This window comes from Notothenia rossii (genome assembly GCF_949606895.1).
Source record: "Notothenia rossii genome assembly, chromosome: 8".
Classification (NCBI taxonomy): Eukaryota; Metazoa; Chordata; class Actinopteri; order Perciformes; family Nototheniidae; genus Notothenia; species Notothenia rossii.
In genome coordinates this window covers 16,707,656-16,728,231 of record NC_136906.1, presented here as the reverse complement: position 1 = coordinate 16,728,231, position 20,576 = coordinate 16,707,656, and the positions used below count along the sequence as shown (strand labels likewise).

The 20,576-nt window shown below is 41.0% G+C and overlaps 5 protein-coding genes across 8 annotated transcripts in view; 1 reads left to right on the top strand and 4 right to left on the bottom strand.

Moving 5' to 3' along the window:
- The window catches only part of LOC307015357 (arf-GAP with dual PH domain-containing protein 1-like), a 16,128-nt gene extending 13,686 nt beyond the window's left edge, over positions 1–2,442 (bottom strand). Inside the window, exon 1 of the mRNA XM_079643893.1 lies at positions 2,078–2,442. Coding sequence (XP_079500019.1) covers positions 2,078–2,168 — 91 coding nt within the window. The 5' untranslated portion in view covers positions 2,169–2,442. The remainder of the gene's footprint in view (positions 1–2,077) is intronic.
- A 642-nt stretch (positions 2,443–3,084) lies between these two features.
- On the bottom strand, positions 3,085–6,698 carry rnps1 (RNA binding protein S1, serine-rich domain). Its single transcript, XM_079643557.1, has 7 exons — positions 6,562–6,698; positions 5,396–5,539; positions 5,114–5,296; positions 4,892–4,997; positions 4,566–4,719; positions 4,330–4,471; positions 3,085–3,532 (listed from the first exon to the last, which is right to left on the bottom strand). Coding segments are annotated over exons 1-7 (837 nt in total). The 5' UTR covers positions 6,564–6,698; the 3' UTR covers positions 3,085–3,426.
- LOC307015134 (uncharacterized protein) lies at positions 6,646–9,637 on the top strand. 4 transcript variants are annotated; one of them, XM_079643552.1, is made up of 4 exons: positions 6,646–6,749; positions 7,284–7,952; positions 8,018–8,131; positions 8,323–9,637. In XM_079643552.1, exons 2-4 carry the CDS (start codon positions 7,314–7,316, stop codon positions 9,271–9,273), a joined length of 1,704 nt encoding a protein of 567 aa, XP_079499678.1. In that variant the 5' UTR covers positions 6,646–6,749; positions 7,284–7,313; the 3' UTR covers positions 9,274–9,637. The 4 variants fall into 4 exon arrangements, with proteins under 4 accessions (XP_079499678.1, XP_079499680.1, XP_079499679.1 ...); XM_079643554.1 differs by having other exon boundaries at positions 6,658–6,798; positions 7,284–7,946; positions 8,030–8,131; XM_079643553.1 differs by having other exon boundaries at positions 6,658–6,798; positions 8,030–8,131.
- Positions 9,376–16,057, bottom strand: LOC307015136 (cytochrome P450 2K1-like). The gene is made up of 9 exons (XM_079643556.1): positions 15,690–16,057; positions 15,365–15,527; positions 15,132–15,281; positions 14,887–15,047; positions 14,519–14,698; positions 11,138–11,279; positions 10,838–11,022; positions 10,600–10,741; positions 9,376–10,413 (listed from the first exon to the last, which is right to left on the bottom strand). The coding sequence occupies exons 1-9, from the start codon at positions 15,885–15,887 to the stop codon at positions 10,226–10,228; spliced, it is 1,509 nt and encodes a 502-aa protein (XP_079499682.1). The 5' UTR covers positions 15,888–16,057; the 3' UTR covers positions 9,376–10,225.
- Positions 16,058–18,922: 2,865 nt separating this feature from the next.
- The window catches only part of abca3b (ATP-binding cassette, sub-family A (ABC1), member 3b), a 44,385-nt gene continuing 42,731 nt past the window's right edge, over positions 18,923–20,576 (bottom strand). The window contains exons 38-40 of the mRNA XM_079643558.1: positions 19,814–19,998; positions 19,565–19,706; positions 18,923–19,480 (exon numbers count right to left, since the gene is read on the bottom strand). Of these exons, the coding sequence (XP_079499684.1) occupies positions 19,293–19,480; positions 19,565–19,706; positions 19,814–19,998 (515 nt within the window). The 3' untranslated portion in view covers positions 18,923–19,292. The remainder of the gene's footprint in view (positions 19,481–19,564; positions 19,707–19,813; positions 19,999–20,576) is intronic.

Below are 20,576 nucleotides of genomic sequence, written 5' to 3'. Positions count from 1 at the left end.
TTAGAAAATGTTCACAAGTTACATTCACACGTTTTTGCTTACAGTGTATGAGTCACTGCCACCTTCAACACCTATACCTAAAAAAAAACTGTGATGAAGACTTCTGAAATGAAACACATTGTTTCATATAAACGGTTTATTTAATTAACTTCAGAAGTCTTTTGTTTCAGCATATTCAGCCATATTCTCAAGATGTTTCATTGAAAGCAAATGTGTGTGTGTGTGTGTGTGTGTGTGTGTGTGTGTGTGTGTGTGTGTGTGTGTGTGTGTGTGTGTGTGTGTGTGTGTGTGTGTGTGTGTGTGTGTGTGTGTGTGTGTGTGTGTGTGTGTGTGTGTGTGTGTGTGTGTGTGTGTGTGTGCGCACAGCACCTCTTAATATTTTCTATATCATTAGTCACATGATGCAAGGTGAGATTACAGTTTCCGTAATGGTTATTTTTGAAACAAAGCCAGAGAGCAAAGGCAGGGTCAATGTGTTTGTATCAGTGTGCAGCAGCTCTTTAACCTCTCTGAAGAGCACACACTTCAAAAATAGCACAAGAGCAAAAAAAATGTTACTTCCTTGTGCATAATCACAAAGCTGCACACATGTAAACTGTGCCTCTGCACACAAGAGACAAGAGGCTGATGTGTAGCTAGCCCCTCCCATCTTCTCTGCATTATGTGGGCCTGCTGTGGTTGAGCCTGGTTAAAAGAGAAGTCACTCTCCAATAAAACTGGATGCACAAACTATCCAAGGAATGGAAGAGATATTTCAAGTCCACAAAGTGCATGAAGAACCTGGAAATCACTCGATAAATCAATCATAAGAGGAAAATATTCTGCTACTATTTTGAGAAATATATATGTAATGGTAGTGTTTTTTCAAGAAAAATAAAATGAAAAATTTACAAAAATGAGCTTGCTGCATTCACAAAATTACGTATTCTATACGAATAGTTGGAAAAGTAATAGTCGTTTAATGGATAATATAAATACGTTATTCAATTGAGTTAATCTGACACCTTTTAACCCGAAGCAACACCAAGTGAAGATTAATAATTAAACAAACTAGACTTTTGTGACTCTCTCAGGTTTCAGAAACCACGCCCGTTTGCCTGTTTTTCTTGTATGCCCATGTACTTAACTGCAGATGTGATAAGTGAAACCAAGGTGTGACAATCAGGGTGTGAGACTACAAGTGCACATGCAATAGAAAATCCACTTCCATTTGAACACACATACTATAGATCTACAAGTATTTTATATTAACATCCATACACTAAATACAATACAATATGTAATCGCTTCCTCCATAAGAACCTTTCCAAATTCGTTGCTCACATATGAGGACATTCGTTATGTCAACTGTCATGTATTTCATAACCATGCCTTATAGGCTACAGGTCAGAGAAGAGAAATGTAAGGACCTTCTGAGAAAGTACAAGATACACTGTAAGAAATGCTGGTTTAAAGTTAACTATTTGTAGCTTGTAAAACCCCACAGAAATAACAATGAAGTAGGACATTCATAAAGGCTACAATTTTGAGATACTTGTGCTTTACTTGAGTATTTCCATTGTATGCTACTTTGTACTTCTACTCCATCACTATTCAGAGGTCAATCTTGTACTTTAACTCCACTACATTTATGTTATACCTTTAGTTACTTTGCAGATTTGGATTAATAATGTGAAATATAATCAACACTTAAATAAGACTTTAATTACACCTGGAGTAAAATCACAAGCTAACCTGCAGTATACAAAGTCATTCAAACTGCACCTTTACCAGCTTTAATAACACTTTAATGCGTCAATAATCATAATCAAAACATATCATATTTTACTCTGAAATGGACCAATCTGCATAATAAATACTTTTACTTTTGGTACTTTAAGTATATTGTTGATACTAATACCTTTGTACTTTTAATAAAGTATCCTTTGAATGCAGGACTTTTATTGTAACAGAGTATTCCTACACTCTGGTAGCTAACTACTAACTACTTTTACTCACCTCTGACCATATATAATATACAAATATGTGTTTTCACATCAGTTTGTCATCATCTGTCAGTGACTGTCCTCCAGCCTACCTGCAGCTCCACAGTCGGCACAGTTTCCATTCCCAGGTTTTTCCAAAAGCTGCTTCACACGCTCCCTGATCTCGTGTTGATCCGAAGCCATGCTGTTCACGATTCTGCCGAGACGCCTGCACAGCGGCTGAAAACCTCAAACTGTCTTGCATCGAAAGTAAAATTTCCGCCCGTTGTAGCGATGGGGGTAGAACTAAGTAACGCGCTTAAATAACTTAAAACAAGGCTGTCATTTTTAGGCGGAGGGTGAAAGAATAATGGGGCTGTTCAGTGTTGACGCTATGAAACCAAGCCCAGATAGAAGCAACAATAAATGCATTTAGGTTGTATGTTTCTTTCTACGGAGTGAGACCTCCAGCGGTCATTGTTATTGTATGAGACAATCTCACGATACGCCTCTCAGACAGTGATGGCCTGTTTACCTCCTCCTTCAATCACAATGAAGTTAGTTTTATGTTGGATATCTGGCAGCGAAAGGACGGTTAGCTGCTCACATAGAAATAAAAGATAGACTAAATTAAATTCCCCCCTAAAAAAAGCAGTCCTTCTTGCTCACTGTAGCTATACAATGCTGCATTGATTTAGAGTCAGTCTCACATGACGAAAAAACTATTTAAAAAGATAAGGCCACAAATGAAGTTTAATTAAGACTATTTGTAGAAAATAGTAGAGGCCCCAACATGTAATAACATTAGGTTTTTCTTATTTTTCCAGTGTAGTAATGCATATTGTGTGGATTGGGAGTCAGTGGGCCACGACTTGGAAAATATTGAGAAATGTAAGCTTTTATTAAAAAAGAAACTGCATACTTTTCAGACGTATTTGAGTTAGCGTGACATGTGTACAACCCAAGGATGAACAGAGGCCTCACCGGTGCAACAAAACTCATGAGATTGAGAGAAATGCGTGTGCACAGGCCCAAACAGATCTTTATTAGCAACAACTGAAATGTTTAAAATTCCCTGTGTGAATCTTTACCCAAATGAGACACAAAAATCAAATAACAGTACGTTTCAGCATTTTTATTTTTCAAAACATCTCAAATTTAGTACATGGTAAAAAGAAGTCTCACTTTGAACAGAATATTGGTAGATTGGTAGTGGAGCGCAAACTCAACAGCCGAGAGACAGCCTTTCAGGGTCAACAAAAAATATGAAAAGAAACTCACATTTTCACAAAAAAATTAAAAAAACGTTTCCACTTCTACATGCAACTAGATGTTTATGTTGGCTACAATGAAGACAGTTTCATTTCTCATGAGTCCATGGGATCTTGGAAAGGAAGAACTCCAGCTGATCTGGTGTCCCAGATTCTAAGAGATCACTTGGTGTCAGGAGGCAGGAAAGCACCTATCTAGAGGAGTTAGAGCTGGAGCGAGAGCGGTGGCGTCTGCGACCGGGAGACCTGGAGCGAGAGCGGCGCCGTACTGGGGAGCGCCTCCGTGGGGAGCGGGACCTGCAAGGATAACAAGATTAAATGAAAATTCGGACACGGACACCCTCTCCAGAAAGAATGTGGACAGTGTGACTGCATTGGCCGGCAGTAGTAAGATGATGAACACAAATGAGTAGCAGATCAAAGTTGAGGGTCTAAGGATACAGTATGTTGTTTTCTGCACAGAAACCCCAAAGGGCTTCTTCTTAAATGGTGATATAAATACATCAAATCTATTTGACTTGACTTTGTTAAGCTTTGTTGTTGTCGTTCTGCTGAATGTCGGAGAAGTCCTTGTATGTGTACACATACTTGGCCGATAAAAAGAAAGTTGCAGCCATGACCGTAAACAATGGGTCAAATATATGTTGCTACAAAGAAAATACAAATTCTGAAACAAGGATGCATCACATACTCATCATTAACCCGGCAGCAGAAATGATCTATACAATCAGCAAAGTCAATTCAGTTTCCAACTAAATATGAAATATGGCCTGGGTTATGGTACAGCATAATGGCAAGAAACTCTTTTAACAAGAGGACATTTGTGCAAAGTTTGAAGAATTCTCTCAAGGCAGGCCAAACACATCACGGTCACAACAACGGGACAGACAGAGACAGAAAATCCAAAAACATTTTGGCCCTGCCCACAGCTGTTGTCAGGACAAAAAAAAACCTATGATGGAAGAATTAGCAGACTCAATGGTCTCACCCAAAGAACAGCAACATGTCTTTTTTATATTCAGAAAAGCTCAATTGTTACTGATTGGCACAGCTACAGATTGACATGACTACTGAATTTAAATCCTTGAATGTACCTTCTCCTCATGCGTGGTGGACTGCGACGCCACATAGGTGGTGGGGGGGGCATTCTGCGAGGGGGAGATGGGCGACGCGGTGGAGGACGGATTCGTTGGGCCAGAACAGCAGACGCACTGATTTCTTGTCCATCAATCTGACCTATCAGAGCAAAGTCATCACAGAAGGCTATTAAACACACATGCAGGGTGTAAAGGTGTGAGGCAGAGGCACTAAAGGAAACATGTTAGCCTACCTCCATCCATGTGTTTCAGGGCCTTCTGGGCCTCCTCGGGAGTCTCAAACTCCACATAGGCGTAGCCTTTGGACAGGTTCGGGTGGATCCTGTCTAATGGCATTTCAACCATTTTGATTTTTCCATAAGTAGCAAAGATCTCCTGGATGTGTTCCTGTGCAAAAAAAGACAGCATGATTATCAGAACCATGTAACAGACAACTTTGATTATCTGTGAAGGAATTCTGTTATTATCTTAATTCATAAAATAGACTGCCAAATCAGGTTATATCATACGTTCTGCCATTTAAACACTTTTTTTTTTTTTTTTTTAATCCTCAGCTTACCTTGGTGACATTTCTGGTCAGCCGGCCTAAGTGAACTTTAGTTGGTTTGGGGCTGGGGCTTCTCTTCCTCCGCTCCTTATCATCTCCCCTTTTTTGTGTTTTTGACCTGCAGAATCACAAACAATACAAAATCATTGATTTTATCACGACTTAAAACAAGTGTGAATACAAGACATCACAGAGTATAATTATTGTGTAGCTGAAATCGAAGAAGTAACTCACGCTGATCGGGAGCGGCGGCGGTTGTCATGGCGCCTACGGCTGGGGCTCGGGGAGCCTGAGGAGCTGGAGGAGGAGGAGCGAGAGCTGGAAGAGCCCGAGCGGCTGGAGCCAGAGGAGCTGGATCCACTGGAGGAACCCGAGCTGGAACCAGAGCTGCTACTTGAAGTAGAACTAGATCTGGACCTGTTCAGCGTCAAAGAAAAGAAAAAACATCTTAGTATCAAAGAGTATCACTTCATTTTCAAATAAACCTTAATTATGATAGAAATAATAAAAACGAACCTGCTGCTGCTGCCAGTGGAAGCACTGCGGTGCTTCCTTGCCTTGTCCCGTCCTCTTTCTTTGTCTCCTTCCTTGGTACTAGTCTTTTCTTTGCCTCTGTCTTTAGTTTTTTCCTCTTCCTTCCGCTTTGTAGGTGATGGTGCCCTAAAACAAGAGGTTACTTTGAGATCAGAAACTTTATGGAGCTACAAAAAACAACAATTTCTCTAACATGTAGAAGTAAAAGGTCCGTAAGTAGTGAAATATGCAGATCACGATTCTCTAGAGACCAAGTTAATTAGAGTTGATGCTGTTCATTGTTTTCATTTTACTTATTTGTTTCCAACTTTAAAGATTTTTAGACTTTGATGCTTGAACACATTGCTGCTGTAACAATTTCAAAATGTGCGATCGATAGTTAATAAAATTGGGAAATGTTATCGTTGCAGCAGCATGTAAAACAAGTATTGCACATACAACAAATAGAAAATAAACAATTATACAATATAAACATCTCAAAATGGAAGATAAAAAAGACTTAAGAGTGAAAATATAAAAGTTGACCGTGAAAAAACAATATGTAAACTCTGAAAAATAAAACAATATTGAAGGGCTTAATTACAGCCAAGACAATATACAAATGGGATATTATTAAACATTTAGAGTGCAAGAATGGCATATTAAATGTAAATGGTAAATGTATGTACAGTGAGAAGTTATAAGTCCAGTTCAAAAGAGAAACTATGGAGCATTGAGTGAGTTGTTATACAGACTTATTATCTATACAACTATACCGTCACTAAGCAAATCGAAGCTTAACCCCTGGCCTGTACCGTTACAAGAATTACACAACCACATTATTTGCATTTTAAGATGTTTAGCAGTTTAAAATGTTGTTATATGTGGATTGAGTATATAACATTATTAGTATTATTAATCATGAATTAATCAATGAAATGTGAGACTAGTAAGCCTTACCGCAGACAACGGAAAACCCGCCGCCATTGAAATTAATTCAACTGACTGCTCAAAACAAGGTGGACCTAGCCACTGTTGATTTATCGATGTATAGGCTGTTCGTTAGTGCACAAGCGGTTAAAAAACACGACACAATTCACTTTAAACAATTAAAAATGTAATGGAAATTAAATAAGCGGTGTTTTAATTTAAAAAAAGGCTTAACTTACATCTTTTTCAAACGACGTGGTTAGCTTCAACCACTTGCCGCGGCCTGAGAAAGGAGTCGCTCAGTGATGACGAAAAAGCGGAAGTGACGTAGTTAGCCGAGCGCCACGTACATTTGTTTATTTATGTTGTCGATAAAACCTTTGTGTGACTACATCGTGTCTATGATAAGATTCAATATGTCATCATAGTACGTGAAATTATTTAAACACCAATTCATCTGCCCTCTTGTTTGCAAGGTGAGCGTTTTGTCGTATAGCGGCACTGTGCTAAAATAGCTAGTAGCTAGCTCACCTAACATCTGGTTTGTACAGATGTTAGAGGAAAAAAACAAATATTGACAAAAGTATATAATATGATAATCTTGCATGAGTATTCAGTATTTTATGAGGTTGCTTGCCTGGCTGGGATACGTTGATTTTACTGTGTTATAACAAGAAACATTGTATTGTTCCAAACGTGGTATTAGGTAAAAAAAAACATGATACAACTATTTATTTATTGTTATAAAATTAGGGATGGCGTGAGAACAAATGTTATGTAATTGAGACAGCTACACACTATACTGCATTAAGTAACTGGTATTTTATAGAGTAGAACATATCCAAAGATGCAGCACCTATTGTCACACATTCTTCTAATTTTGTTCATTCATTTCTCAGCGTAAACCATACAACAAATGTTAGTTACGATATTTTTCTAATATATGATATAAATATTTCAGAGCTTAAGAGCCTTCCTGCAGTGAGAGACCATGGGCCGGTTGGATGATGCCGCGAAACATAAAGTGGTGGAGCTGCGGAAGGCTGGTCTGAGTTTACGCAAGATCAAAGCTGTGTTGGAGCTGGAGAACATCAAGGTTTCTGCCCAGGCAATCTACTTGTTCCTAAGGGAGTTCCAAGGGAGGCCGCCAGGGAGGGTTAAACCTATGGAGACTGGAGGAAGCACATCAATCGCACAGATACAGCATCGAACCGGAGCAATACAAGAGGGCTGGAGTAACATTCGAATTCAAAATGTTCTGCGGGATGCATCTCATCATGCTGGCTTTGCCGCTGCTTCAAATGTTCTCAAACAGACTTCCACAAATCCAGATTTTGGTGCAAATCCATCTGGATCTGGGGTGACAAGTGGAGGCAGCAGGCCAGAAATGCAACAGGAGGGAGATAAGGAAGAAAATGACATCCAGATTGTAAGTGTCACCTCCCTTGCACAGAGCTGCCATCAAACAGTTCCTCAGTCCACTGTAGCAAGAGCAGAGACTTCTGTGTCTTCCACACTAACAGCTGCTGCAGCGTTGATGAGGAGGAGAGTAACAGCTTCTCCAGCCACCAATTCAATGCTGGCAGCTCGAAAAAGGCTTTTGGATAAAGCGCTGGCACACAGGGTGAAGGTACCTACTTATAAATAATTTCTCAATATCTGTTAGTCATAACCTGCATAAACAGTTTTCAACAGTCTTTCCCTCAGGTAGCGTCGTTGTTGAGGAGAGATCCCTCCAGTGTCCATGTTGCCAATATGAGAAGTTCAATACCACAACTGTCCGAAACGTGTGATCTGACCACTGAAAAGGTGAGAAGTTAAGAAGTACTTACATTTGTGCAGTGTTAAACCGTACAAGGATTTATAGAAAAAATTAAAGTCTCAACTTCACTCCAATTTGGACTAGCCAAACAGACTATGGTTTGTGGAAGTGCCCTTATGTTTTATTTTAACTAGATGTTAACTTTTGTAATGTTTTGTTTTGTTTGTCATGTACACAGACTCTTATGGAGGGGCAGTCCGATGGAGGTAGCACCACCAGGCGTTTTCTCACACAAAGACCAGGTCCGCCTGTGCGTTCACTTCACCCTGTCCCTCGGGTTGGCATTCGTCTTCCTAACCGCCCAATAGCACCTTCAACATCCTTAGCTCCTGGGGTTGCCCTCATTCGTCTACAAACCCCAGGAGGCCAGGGCGGAACTCGTAGTGAGGGGAACCCGAGCCCCCAGCAAGCAGTCCAGGACACTGGAGGGAGAGGTGGTCTTCAGGATCAGATCCAGACCCTGGGCTCAGAGGTGCGCAGCTTGGGTCTGGCAGTGAAGATGCTGGTGGAGCAGCAGTGCCGCCTTGAGAGGGAGCAGGGGCAGCAGACACACATTCAGAAGCAGATCCTCAGCACACTACAGTGCATGGCCACCAATCTGGGACGTTCTAGCGTTGTTCAGCAGCAGCACAACAAAACTCCCTCACCCTCTGGTTTGCCAGCAGCTTCTGCATCTACCTCCTTCAGCCAAGACACCTTCAACTTCAGTCCAGGCACATACACTCAATGCAACCAAACCCAGCCAAACTACAACTCTATAGAGAGTTTAGAAAATGTAGAGGCCTTTAAACTGCCTGGACTGAGTCCTTCAAGAATGAATGGCTTTCCACCATGTAGCAATGCTGAGAACCTCCCACTTACCCACACTCCCCCTCATACACAAGCTTATGTAGCTTCATACCCACCCAGTCAAACCCTTATGCCTCCTTACACACAGTCCTATGTCTCTACATACAGCCAGTCACATTCTCAGACTTTCGGTGGAGCAGTAAATAAAACAGCTGATTTCCAAAACAGCTGTTCGGCAAGGATTCTCCAGGACTGCAGTGTTTCCACACAGCCGGTGATGAACTCTGACCTCTCGTCGCAGGATCAGCAGATCAATATTATCAAGGTCGAAGGACCTTAGTAGCTTTCAGATGCCATAATGTGTTGGGACCATAGGGGCTTGGATGTGCTTCTACATATACATTTAATATACACATGTTTTTTACAATGAACAGAAGCTGTAGCAATTCTAAAATGTATTTATTTTTTACATTTTAAGAGAATACAACAGCAATAGAATGCAGTACTTTAGTTATAATGTGTTGATAATAATGATGCGTCCTTACAATAGGCAATGATTAATGGAATGATTATTTGCAGGCACTACCTTTGTCACTCCTTTTTTCTATCTATTATTTTTGTATAATCTCGACTAGCATTACTGACTGTTAGTTTTCATACCTATATGATTAATGAAAAAAATAAAGTCATGATTAAAATACAAACCACTTTCCCATTTAAATGTGTGAGGCAGTGTCTGAATATATTGTACATACATTACATTACATGTCACTTGTTAGACGCTTTTATCCAAAGCGACTTACATACTCAATACTGTGAGCAATCCCCATAGGACCAATTTGGGGTGAAGTTTCTCAGGGACACAACGACATGCTGACTGCAGTGGGGTCATACAAATGTGTACAGCAGAAAGCAAGGCAATCGTCTTGCATATCATTTAGCTGACACTTTTATCCAAAGCGACCTACAAAAGATGCAAGTACATTAGCTTTTAGCTTTTTAGCAAAGTGCACATGCTGGAGTGTACGGTTTAACCATGTCATGGATGAAAGAATGGCCTGATCCATTCACAGCAGTGTAGAACAGTATTGGTATAAAGTAAAATGAGCATAAGGAGTGGTGAAGTGTGGGAGAACTTGGAGTGTAAAGACCAGTCAGGCTGCTGCATTCTGAATGAGATGGAGGGAGGGAGTTGCAGAACTCTATACAGTGTGAATAATCTGGACCAGAACCTGCAGTGCCTTCTGGGCCAGTAGGGTGACATGGAGGCTGCAATGCTCTAGCTCTCTTCCTCATTGACGACTGACAGCACACAGCTCATGCGGGGAAGGGATCAGAATCAAGCCCACAACTGGAGTGAGATCCAGTTCATCCTCTGTAACTCCAGGTGGTGGAGTGAAACGAAAACGCAGGAGGAGGGAGGTGAAGAAGAGGAACAGCTCCATTCTAGCCAGACTCTCTCCAGGACACATCCTGCGACCTTTGAGAACCAAGAGTTTCAGCAAGTTAACTGGAGGACATTTCTATGAGTATGTATGTATGTATGTATGTATGTATGTATGTATGTATGTATGTATGTATGTATGTATGTATGTATGTATGTATGTATGTATGTATGTATGTATGTATGTATGTATGTATGTATTATCTATAAAAGGTTTTATACCTGCAGAAAATGGCATGGAGGCGTCTCTCCTGATAAATTTACCCTCCTTATCCAGGAAGTGGGAAGGATTGAAAGTGTGTGGGGTTTCCCATTCACTCTCATCCTGCAGGACAGAAGTAAGAAGAGGAAGCACACAAGTCCCCTGTAGGAGAAAGCAGAGAGCAAGGTGGTTTTATTTCAATTGTGGAACCAAAGCACACAATATCTTACTCAAAGAAAACATATTTAGGCAATTGACCTCTTTGATGAAGTATCCCTGGAAGGTGACGTCTTGGCTAGTTCTGTGAAGAATGGCCATGGGGACAATGTTGGCCAGTCTCTGTGTCTCATGGATGACAGCATCAGTGTACGGCAGGTTCTTCCGGTCCTCAGCTCTGGACTGACGGCTTCCTATCACGCTGCTCAGCTCCTCCTGGACCTTGTCTGGACTCAGATAACATTGAGATTAAGTTGGATCAATATAGAAATACAAATGGTGTTCAAGTTGAAACACTGTAAACTGAATTTCACCAGACGGATATATGGTATGTTTATGTACCTTGAAACTGAGGGTACTTGGCCATGAAAAGTAAAGACCACTGAAGTGTATTTGCCGTTGTATCAGTCCCAGCACCAAACAGGTTTATCACACTGTAAGCCAGGTTCTCATCATTGTAGTGTGAATCTTTGTCACCAGCCTCCTAATAAAGACACACAGAAAAGTAAGTGTGCTCAATACATTGTAAATTGTGCAACATTTACAAGAGAAGATATTTCATTTAGAGAGGTGAGTATAGCCTATAGGAAACCATCAGTCATACTGTAGCAGTAGAGACATAAGTGATAAGTGAAGGAGAGGGTATTGGGATGCAGGGACTTTAATGCACATAGCACGTTATGAGGAGGACATGACAGCAATAAAGGATCCCATTGATTCCTATGAAAGTTGCTCAGTGGCGCATGAAGGTGAAATGGCATAAATATTGAGTTTAAAAATGATCATGGCTGCGTCTCACTTCTCTTATTTTTCATTTCCTCGCTCCTCGGTCTTGGTAGCGCAATCTTGAGTACCGTACCAGTGGCCTTTTTTTTGCCGGAGAATTGAGGAGTGATAACGGAGGAGCGACAATCGAGGAACTACCAGACCATCCTCCAGTGAAATCCTCAGACACTCGCCCCGCCCCCTTACTGTGTATCGCTCACTGATTGGACGATGCAGCGCATGCACTGATCTGTTGCTTCTTGACATGAGAGCAGTTTCCCAGCGGAGTGAAGAAAACACATGAACCTCACAAGAGTCACTCCTCAGTTTATACTGTGTTTTGTTTCAATTAATGTATCAACAAAGTGGTCAAACTTAGTTCAGATAACTTTTAACCCCATGTTTAGTGCCTGCTAGAGGTCGCTGGCATTAGCATTATTAGCATTAGCCCCCCCCCGTGCACCAACGGAGAGAGAACAACTTATGGCAACCATATGGCAACACAAACAAAAAAACATGGGAGCAGTGGAGTGATGAGGAGGTGTCGGCGTGAAGTAGAAGCTGCTGGGAGTCCCAGCAGCTTCTACTGAAGCCAGTCCCCAACTCCGGCCTGCCAATAAAACCAAAGCAGAAGAAGTGACGTCAGCGGCTTCATTTGCGTAATCTTCCCTCAGGGATTTATTCCAGTGTGAACCATGGTGTGAACGCCAGCCCCGAATGTTTTTTCTGTATAATATAATACATTAACCGTGCTTTACGTGAACCTCATCATGACACAAGAGAGGACTGCAGGACTGTAATTTCCCGTATTCAGTGAATGCAACAGAGCAATCAGAGAGTTGCATTGAAATAAACGTGTGCTTGTGTCATTCAAGCTCGGCTCTGTGTGTGTGTGTGTGTGTGTGGAGAGAGAGAGAGAGAGAGAGAGAGAGAGAGAGAGAGAGAGAGAGATATGTATATATATACAGTACATATAGATATATACATAGCTTTGGCAATACTGTATGTAAATATGGTCATGCTAATAAAGCTTTTGAATTGAATTGAGAGAGAGAGAGAGAGAGAGAGAGAGAGAGAGAGAGAGAGAGAGAGATCGGTGCCAGCAGGGACCGTGTTGTTAGCATCTGGTTAGCTAGCTGCACTAACGGACATAAGGAGCTGTTTGTTCCACAACAAGCTGGACACACCTTCATATGATCATTATAGTTATAAAAAAAATAAGAGAATAAAGGAAAAACAGTTATGAAATACTATATGGCAGTAAAACAAGAATAGAGTTTAAAAGGGGAGTGATTTATAAAATATCCATAACGAAAAAGAAAATCTGTTTACAGTTCTGTTTCATAATGGGTGTTGAGAGATGTATCCATAGATCTCTTAATGTTGCTCTCAAAGATGCTTTTAACTTTAATATTTTAAAAAAAATCTTCCCGGGGGAGCATCCCCCCGGACCCCCCTAGAGGAGGTGAGGTCCGCCCCCCACTCATAAAAAAATTGCAATTTACCCCTGCCTATATGCCATGAGCTGATTATCGAGCCTTCGTTGTAACAGTCGGGGGTGTACTGTGTGTGCGTGTGGGGAGTGTTGCAGTAGAAAATTCCACTGTAGCCGCGGCCGCTCTGTGGGCTAACCCCCAAATGTTTTCAGGTCCAGGCGATGCCCCTGGTGAACGCGATCGGCCCTTAGTTCTATGGGGTACTAAGTGCTGGGAACTAAGTGCTGGGAACTACAAAGTACTTGGTGTGAAAGCGGCTCATGCTTCCCTGGTGGGAGGGACTAGTCGCAGGGAAACGACGCAAGTGAGGGACGCAAGGAATCCATTTAACAGAAGTGAGACGCAGCCCATATCTGGGCAAATAGAGAATGTACACTTGTGTTTTGTAGAAGCTCCGCCTCCAATAAAGGATACACAAACGTCTCTTCACCCATGCGCCTAATCTAATGGCGCATTTCCAGTACAGGGCCTCGCTCTCTATGGCTAGGCCTCATTAGGCCTTGTTAGGACTGGCTCACTTTATGCTGCGTTTCCATTACAGTTTAGTAGCTGGGGCAGTAACTATAGTAATGCAGTGTAGGCGGAGCCGTGACGTCATCATCAAATGAAAACCACAGAAAAACAACATTAGCTGTTAGCACTCAGAGCTCACAGCTCCTCATATCTGTTCAGAAACTAGACAAAAGTTAAACAAGTACAAACCACAGACTGTCTGTGTCGTGGCGAATACAGTCGCTGGTTTATTTATGTCTGTATAGGCCGTTGTTGTGAGTATGGACGGTCAGAGCATATACTGCATTAGCTTAGCCGATCTCCATTTAGAAAACACGCATGTTAAACGTCTTTCTGCCTGCAGACTTGTCAAAGGATGAAACCATGGTTTTTACTAACCGGTATCAGTATGTTGTAACTTTGGCATCATTTTGAAACATGTATTACAATGAAATCACGGTCATATATGTTCATTTTGTTGTAGTTGTAGCCACCTTGCCAGCGATTCTTTCTCTAGTTTAGCATAGACTACTCAGTCCAACTCAGCCTGGTTGTTGGCCCGGAAAGAACCTCGATTTTGTGGGGCCAGAAAAACTGTGAAATAGTACCCGCTACCCGGAACTACGCCAAGTGGAAACGCAACCAAAAACGGGCCGGGCACGGCACTGCACGCTTAAAGCGAGCTCCGCGCTGTAGTGGAAATGCGCCATAACACCAAAGATGTAGTACCACTGTTTGGCCACTATGATAATTTGCTTCTAAATCCAGTGCACTTCCTGGCAACGACCATACTGGATTAAGCTGGGTGGAGACTTTATTTATTTACTTGTGTTTCTAGTTGGATGTGTTTTCTTAATCTGAAGTGTGTTGCTATTGATGGCCAGTGAAAGAGGGTTTAAATGTAAATGTAATGTAATAGTTGATTAGTATTATCAGTGGGCCATGGTTTCACTGGAGTTAGACATATTACCTCAAGACTCAGTTTACGGGTCAGGAATGCATCCACAAAGCATCGGCACATGTCAGGGTTCAGAGTCTCCTTCAGGTCAGCTATCATGCTCCTTGTTTCCTTCATGCTGGCCTCCACCAGTTTCATCAAATCCCTCCAGTTTTTAATACAAGGTCCCAGCCAAGGAAACGCGTTGTATATCTGTAATACAGCAGAATACCAAACACATTCATTGTTTTAGGACTTAATGTAAGAATTATGACTGCCATGAGATCTCAAGCCCCAGCTGGTTTCATTAGAATAGTGTTTTTGTTTACATTTGGTTGTTAAACCTTAGGTTTTCCTTGTAATCATCACAAGTTAGTCAAACTGAAATCAGTCTGTAGTACCAGTAGGGATGCTGTTCCCGTAAGACGGGTGACTTCGTGGTTTCTTTCCAACATAGGTTTGATTTCAGGGTCCTTGTATTCAAATCTCTTTCCAAACATAAGAGCGGATATAATATTTGAAGCTGCGTAATTCATCGTATGGGCGTTATCAAAGGCTTCACCTAAGAAAAGAAGAGGAATTGTGTAACTTATTCAAGGTTCTGTTGCTGTATAAAACTGTTCATTGTTAGTTAGGATAATGTTACCTTCATGCTGTCGAAATTCTTCAATCAGGTAGCCACATTCTTCAATGATTTTCCCTTCAGTAATCCTTTTTCCCATCCCAAAATCTTTTAGTGTACTTAGAGCAAAACGCCTCATTTCTTTCCACACATCACCGTTTGAAAAGATTATTCCTGGAAAGAGGAGTGGTTGACATGTTCAGACAATGACAAAAACAGTCTCGTAAAACACAACAAACAAAGAAACATTTATTTACCGTGTCCTTGGTTGAAATCATAGGCTAACGGACTGATCTCTCGTTCTCCAAACTCCTCAGCATGGTTGACCAGAGCCTGTTTGACTGTCTTGTATCCTGCCAGGACCACCACCTTCTGCATTCCTAAGTAAAATGTAAACACTGGTCCATGTTTTTTGGACAGCTACAAGAAAGAAGCAAGTAATAGTGAGACTGACTGTGCTCTATAAGAAATGTAATTGACTTAACAATTGTGCATTTTGCATTTTTTAAATAAAACTTTCTTGTCTTGTATTAAAGCAAATAAAAGTACCACATAGCTTAAGACAAACAACACATTTCTTACATCAACAAGAGAGCGGTCGAGTCTCTTGAGATCAACTTGAAGCAGATTTCCCATCAGGGGAAAAGGTCTAGGCCCCGGTGGCTCCCTCTTCCTGCTGTTGGAGCTGAAGCTTGAGTAAATAAAGTGTAGGCCAAGCAGAACCACAATGGCCACAGATAAAAGGACTGAAGTTGAAGACTGGAAAAGATCCTCCAACATGATCCTGCTGTCTACAGTACCTGACTTACTTTAGAAAAACTTTTTTAAAGCTATTTTTTAAAGTTCAATGAAGGGATACACCGACTTATCGTCAGAAACAGGGCTCCATTTCTTCCTATCTGCGGAAAGATTCTGCTCACATATAACCTTATTTCACCCCTCTATGGGCGGTACTGCAGACCAAGAGTCCCCACCTCCTTTTGTAAATGCTGCACCAATCACACCCATCTAATTTCTTCAGTTCAGCCAGCTGATCACAGATTTAATCAAACTGTAATTTGTCATAATAATAACAATAATACATTTTATTTTTATGATACATAATTAAGTTATTCAAATGCAAGATGTGAAAAATACGGGCAGGATTTTTAAAGAAGTGAGAGTGAGAAAAACAAGCAACATGGTTTTGAGCGATGTAAAGCTGCTACGATACAGTATACTGTATAACAGGCATGAATAGGTGTATACTATGTATTAATGCTGAGAACCGCACTTACTCTATTTACCCCATATACACACGTGTTGGCAGCTTCTTACCGACCCAGTCAAATACTCATGCCCCCTGTAAACAGTCATATGTTTCTACATGCAGCCAGTCACATTCTCAAACTTTCAGTGAAGCATTAAATAAAACAGTTGCTTTCCAAACAGCTGTTCAGCTCTCCAGGACTGCATTGTTTCCACATAGCGAGTGATAAACTCCAACCATTCTTTGCAGGATCAGCAAGTCAATATTTTAAAAGTGGAAGGACCTAAGTAGCCTTCATGTAAACATATTCTATAGCATTTCCTATTTTGATTAATTTTATTACCAAAAGTACATTTAAAGAGAACAAAAACAGCAATAGAATGCAAGGCTTTAGGAAAAATATGTTTATGTGTCATCTTGACCATAGTAGGCAGATTCAAAAATATATATAAAATCTTCCTTATTTTGTATCCATACGCTTTCTATCACAACAACTAGAATCATGCCCTGTTAGTTTTCATATATCCTTGCTAACTGATAAAGAGTATTATAAAACAAATAACTTTTCTGTTTACATGTATGAGGCAGTGTGTGAGAAGTATACAGCAGGGTTTACTTGTTTTTATGAATACACTTGCATTTCTAAAAGGTGCAATTCATCTAATGACCTGCACTGGAGGATTGCCATGCAAGAGCAGTATTTTAATCTTTAACCAGAACTACCACAATTAAACTGAACAAGAAAAAGTATGGTAGCATTTAAAATGTATGTTAGCATATTTTACCAAAACCAAAATACTAATATGAATAACTAAGCATAAGATGGAGGAGGGAATAGTAATGAAGGGGGGAGGGGAGGTTAGTAAAAACATTTTAATTATTTACGTGTCATTTCTGCTGCATTATCCAATAAAGATGTATTTAAACGGAGCAGCTCATACTGGAGCAGTGAGAGACGGCTGGCTACCGAGTGATAAGAAGATTGAAAGATGAGAGTCATTGGGTCTGCCAGCAGGGAAGAAAACATCACAAAAGGATGAAAACATGTATGCTTAATGAGGTCCCTTTTGAGTGGCCTGGTAGTAGTTTAAAGGAAGGAATAGTGTGGAATTTACAGCAGGCACACGTCCTCCTGTTGGTTTGGGGTGACAGACAAAGGCAGCGATACCTGTTGCAATTTAAATCCAAGTATAACCATGATTTGTTTCCCCCTATTATTTTTTACTTTTTTGTCACCCTTCAATATAATCGATTAAAATAATTGCTCCGGTTGTATACCATCAGGGTTCCTTAGATTTTTAGCAAACCGGTCAAATGTCAATGCAGCATTCTCACGCAAAATCCCCTCCCACATCGTGGCCCACTGAGTGACTACAAGTGACTGGCTCTCGTCCTCAGATATCCAGTCTCTGATTGTGTCATGTTATGATGAGAGTGCTCTCATACTTGTTTGAGTCTGAAATTGTATATATTTATATAAATATATGTGTGTGGTATATGTCCGCATCTGTAGCCTGTTATTGTCTCATTACACCGCACTGTCAATGCCTTAAAAGTAAATATATATATAAGTCATCATGAACACATCTGTCCATCAGAGTGCTGCTGTGCCTCCCGTCATCATTAATGGACATCTCTTTAAAATGACCGCTCAGAGGAGAGGAGTTCTCATTTCTCTAACCGCCTGCTGCTTCCACTCCTCTCTCCTCGGTTCCCCTCCTCAGTCCTCCGCTCGCATCTCTTGTGGGTGGCACCAAGTCTTGAGGAGAGGAGTCGAGGATAGGAGAAACCTCTTTTGAAATATCTCTGTTCCCGGAAATGCATCTACGAAGGAGCCGTGGAGGACCCATCAGTGTATCCTCCTCGGTTATAGCTCCTCCAGAGAGCCTCCTCGATGCTCGATCCTCGAAGTGCATTTAGAGAAATGAGATGTCCTTCAACATGGCGCGCTGAAATTCATTTCCGGGTCACTACCGGAGGAACGAGGAGTCGAGGAGGGGGATTTGATGAAATGAGAAAGGGCCAGAGAGATTCTATTATATTCTATTATTATACTATTCTATTAGATTCTATGGCTCTAGAGTAGCCTATTGAGAAGCCTCTCTTGTCTGATCTTCTTCATTCATGTCCTCCTTGCAACTCGGTTTGTTCCTGTCAGTCTTTGTCTATATGCTACCAGTTTTTGGATTTATTCTTGTTTCTTCATGGTAAACAGCTTTTTTGTTCAATAAAACCCGCTTCTACTCATCCTGCATTTGGGTCCTGAATTTCCCCAACCTTGACAAGAACCTGAAACCACATTTTACAACTTAAATAAAAAACACAAAGCTGCACATATGCGTGTGGAAAGTAAGACACAGTTAAGGTTTGTTAACACAAAGTGAGCATTTTATGAGTTCAATGAATTATAACTTTAGAAGAAGCCTAAATAATAATAAAAATAATTTGGATTTATATAGCTATAGCATTTCAAGAAACCCAAGGAGGATTTTTGTCCCCCCACGGCAAAAAGGAAAAACAAATATGAAGATAAAAAAGTGAAATAAACAAAAGCTGGTCACAAAAATCTTAATTAGTGTTTATTTGGTTGGACTATTTGGCTAGTTAAATTACACATTTGTTACAAACAAACAGCATTTCTCAATTCACTCAAATTTAAAGCTATCTTAAGTTCTTCACCACACCATCTCAGCGGCACAAAAGAAACCTATTTATTATATTTAAAGCTCCAGCTATCCCCGTGTCTCCTTCCTGAGTCGGTGCACTCCCACTGCATTGCTACACAGAAGTTTCTCCCACAATAGTAATATGACATTATTTCTAAAATACAATTTCAGACAACTTCATGAGAATAGGACAAATGCTAGCTGATTAATAAGAGTCAAACACAATTTATTTTTACAAGCAGTTATAATGCAGTGCCCTCGCTCCATTACTCATTGGCGTCTAACGGCACACAGCTCATGAGGTGACGGGCTGAGGGTGAAGCCCACAGCTGGAGTGAGATCCAGTTCGTCCTCTTTAACTCCAGGTGGAGGAGTGTAACGAAAGCGCTGGAGGAGGAAGGTGAAGAAGAGGAACAGCTCCATCTTGGCCAGACTCTCCCCCAGACACACCCTGCGACCTTTGAGAGAAAAATGAGATTTGCATTTGGTTAAACTGGATCACATCTTTAGAATGGTAATATATTTAAATACAAAGTTGGTACCTGCAGAAAATGGCATGAAGGCATCCCTCCTGACAAATGTACCCTCCTTATCCAGGAAGTGGGAAGGGTTGAAAGTGTGTGGTGTTTCCCATTCACTCTCATCATACAGGACAGAAGTAAGAAGAGGAAGCACAGTAGTCCCCTGTAGGAAAAAGCGGAGAGCAAGGTGAATCATAACAAGTATGGAGAGAATGAGAATCTCTGGCATATTTTGTTGTGGCTAAGTATTGAAACACCTTAAAACCTGACCTTTTTGATGAAGTATCCTTGGAAGGTCACATCTCGGCTGGTTTTATGAGGAATGGCCATGGGGACAATGTTGGCCAGTCTCTGTATCTCATGGATGACAGCATCAGTGTACGGCAGGTTCTTCCGGTCATCGACCCCTGCCTGGCGGCTTCCTATCACTCTGTTCAGCTCCTCCTGGACCTGGTCTGAACACACAAAATCAATAACTGCTAATAATATATTTATTAATAAGTTATTTGTATCTTGACTAAGAGTTCACAGCCCTGCCAGTGGCTTTGTGAAGCTGTACTTTTGGGGTAAAATGCCAACGTCAGCATGCTAACCTGTTCAAAATGACGATGCCATCAGATGTATCGTTTACCATGTTTACCATAATGGTTTATAATCACTAAACGCAAAGTGCAGCTGAGGCTGATGGGAATGTAATTTGCTTTACATTTCCTCTGCCTTCGAAATCTACAGAAGAAACATTTTCTGTCATATAGTTTTAAGGAGACCTATCATGCAAAATGCACTTTTGTACATCTTTTATACATGAATATGTGTCCCCGGTGTGTCAGGGAACTCACCAAGTGACAGAAAACACAACCGTTTCTCTTTTCCTCCATACCCAAATCTCTAAAAACGGGGCTGCAACGGATCTGATACAGACTGATACAGATTTGAAATATCTCTGACATCAGAAACGAGGAGCTCCACCTATATGGGCAACTCTCCACCTATCAGGGGAATGGGGGGTTGCCGTGGCATGGTAACAGCATGG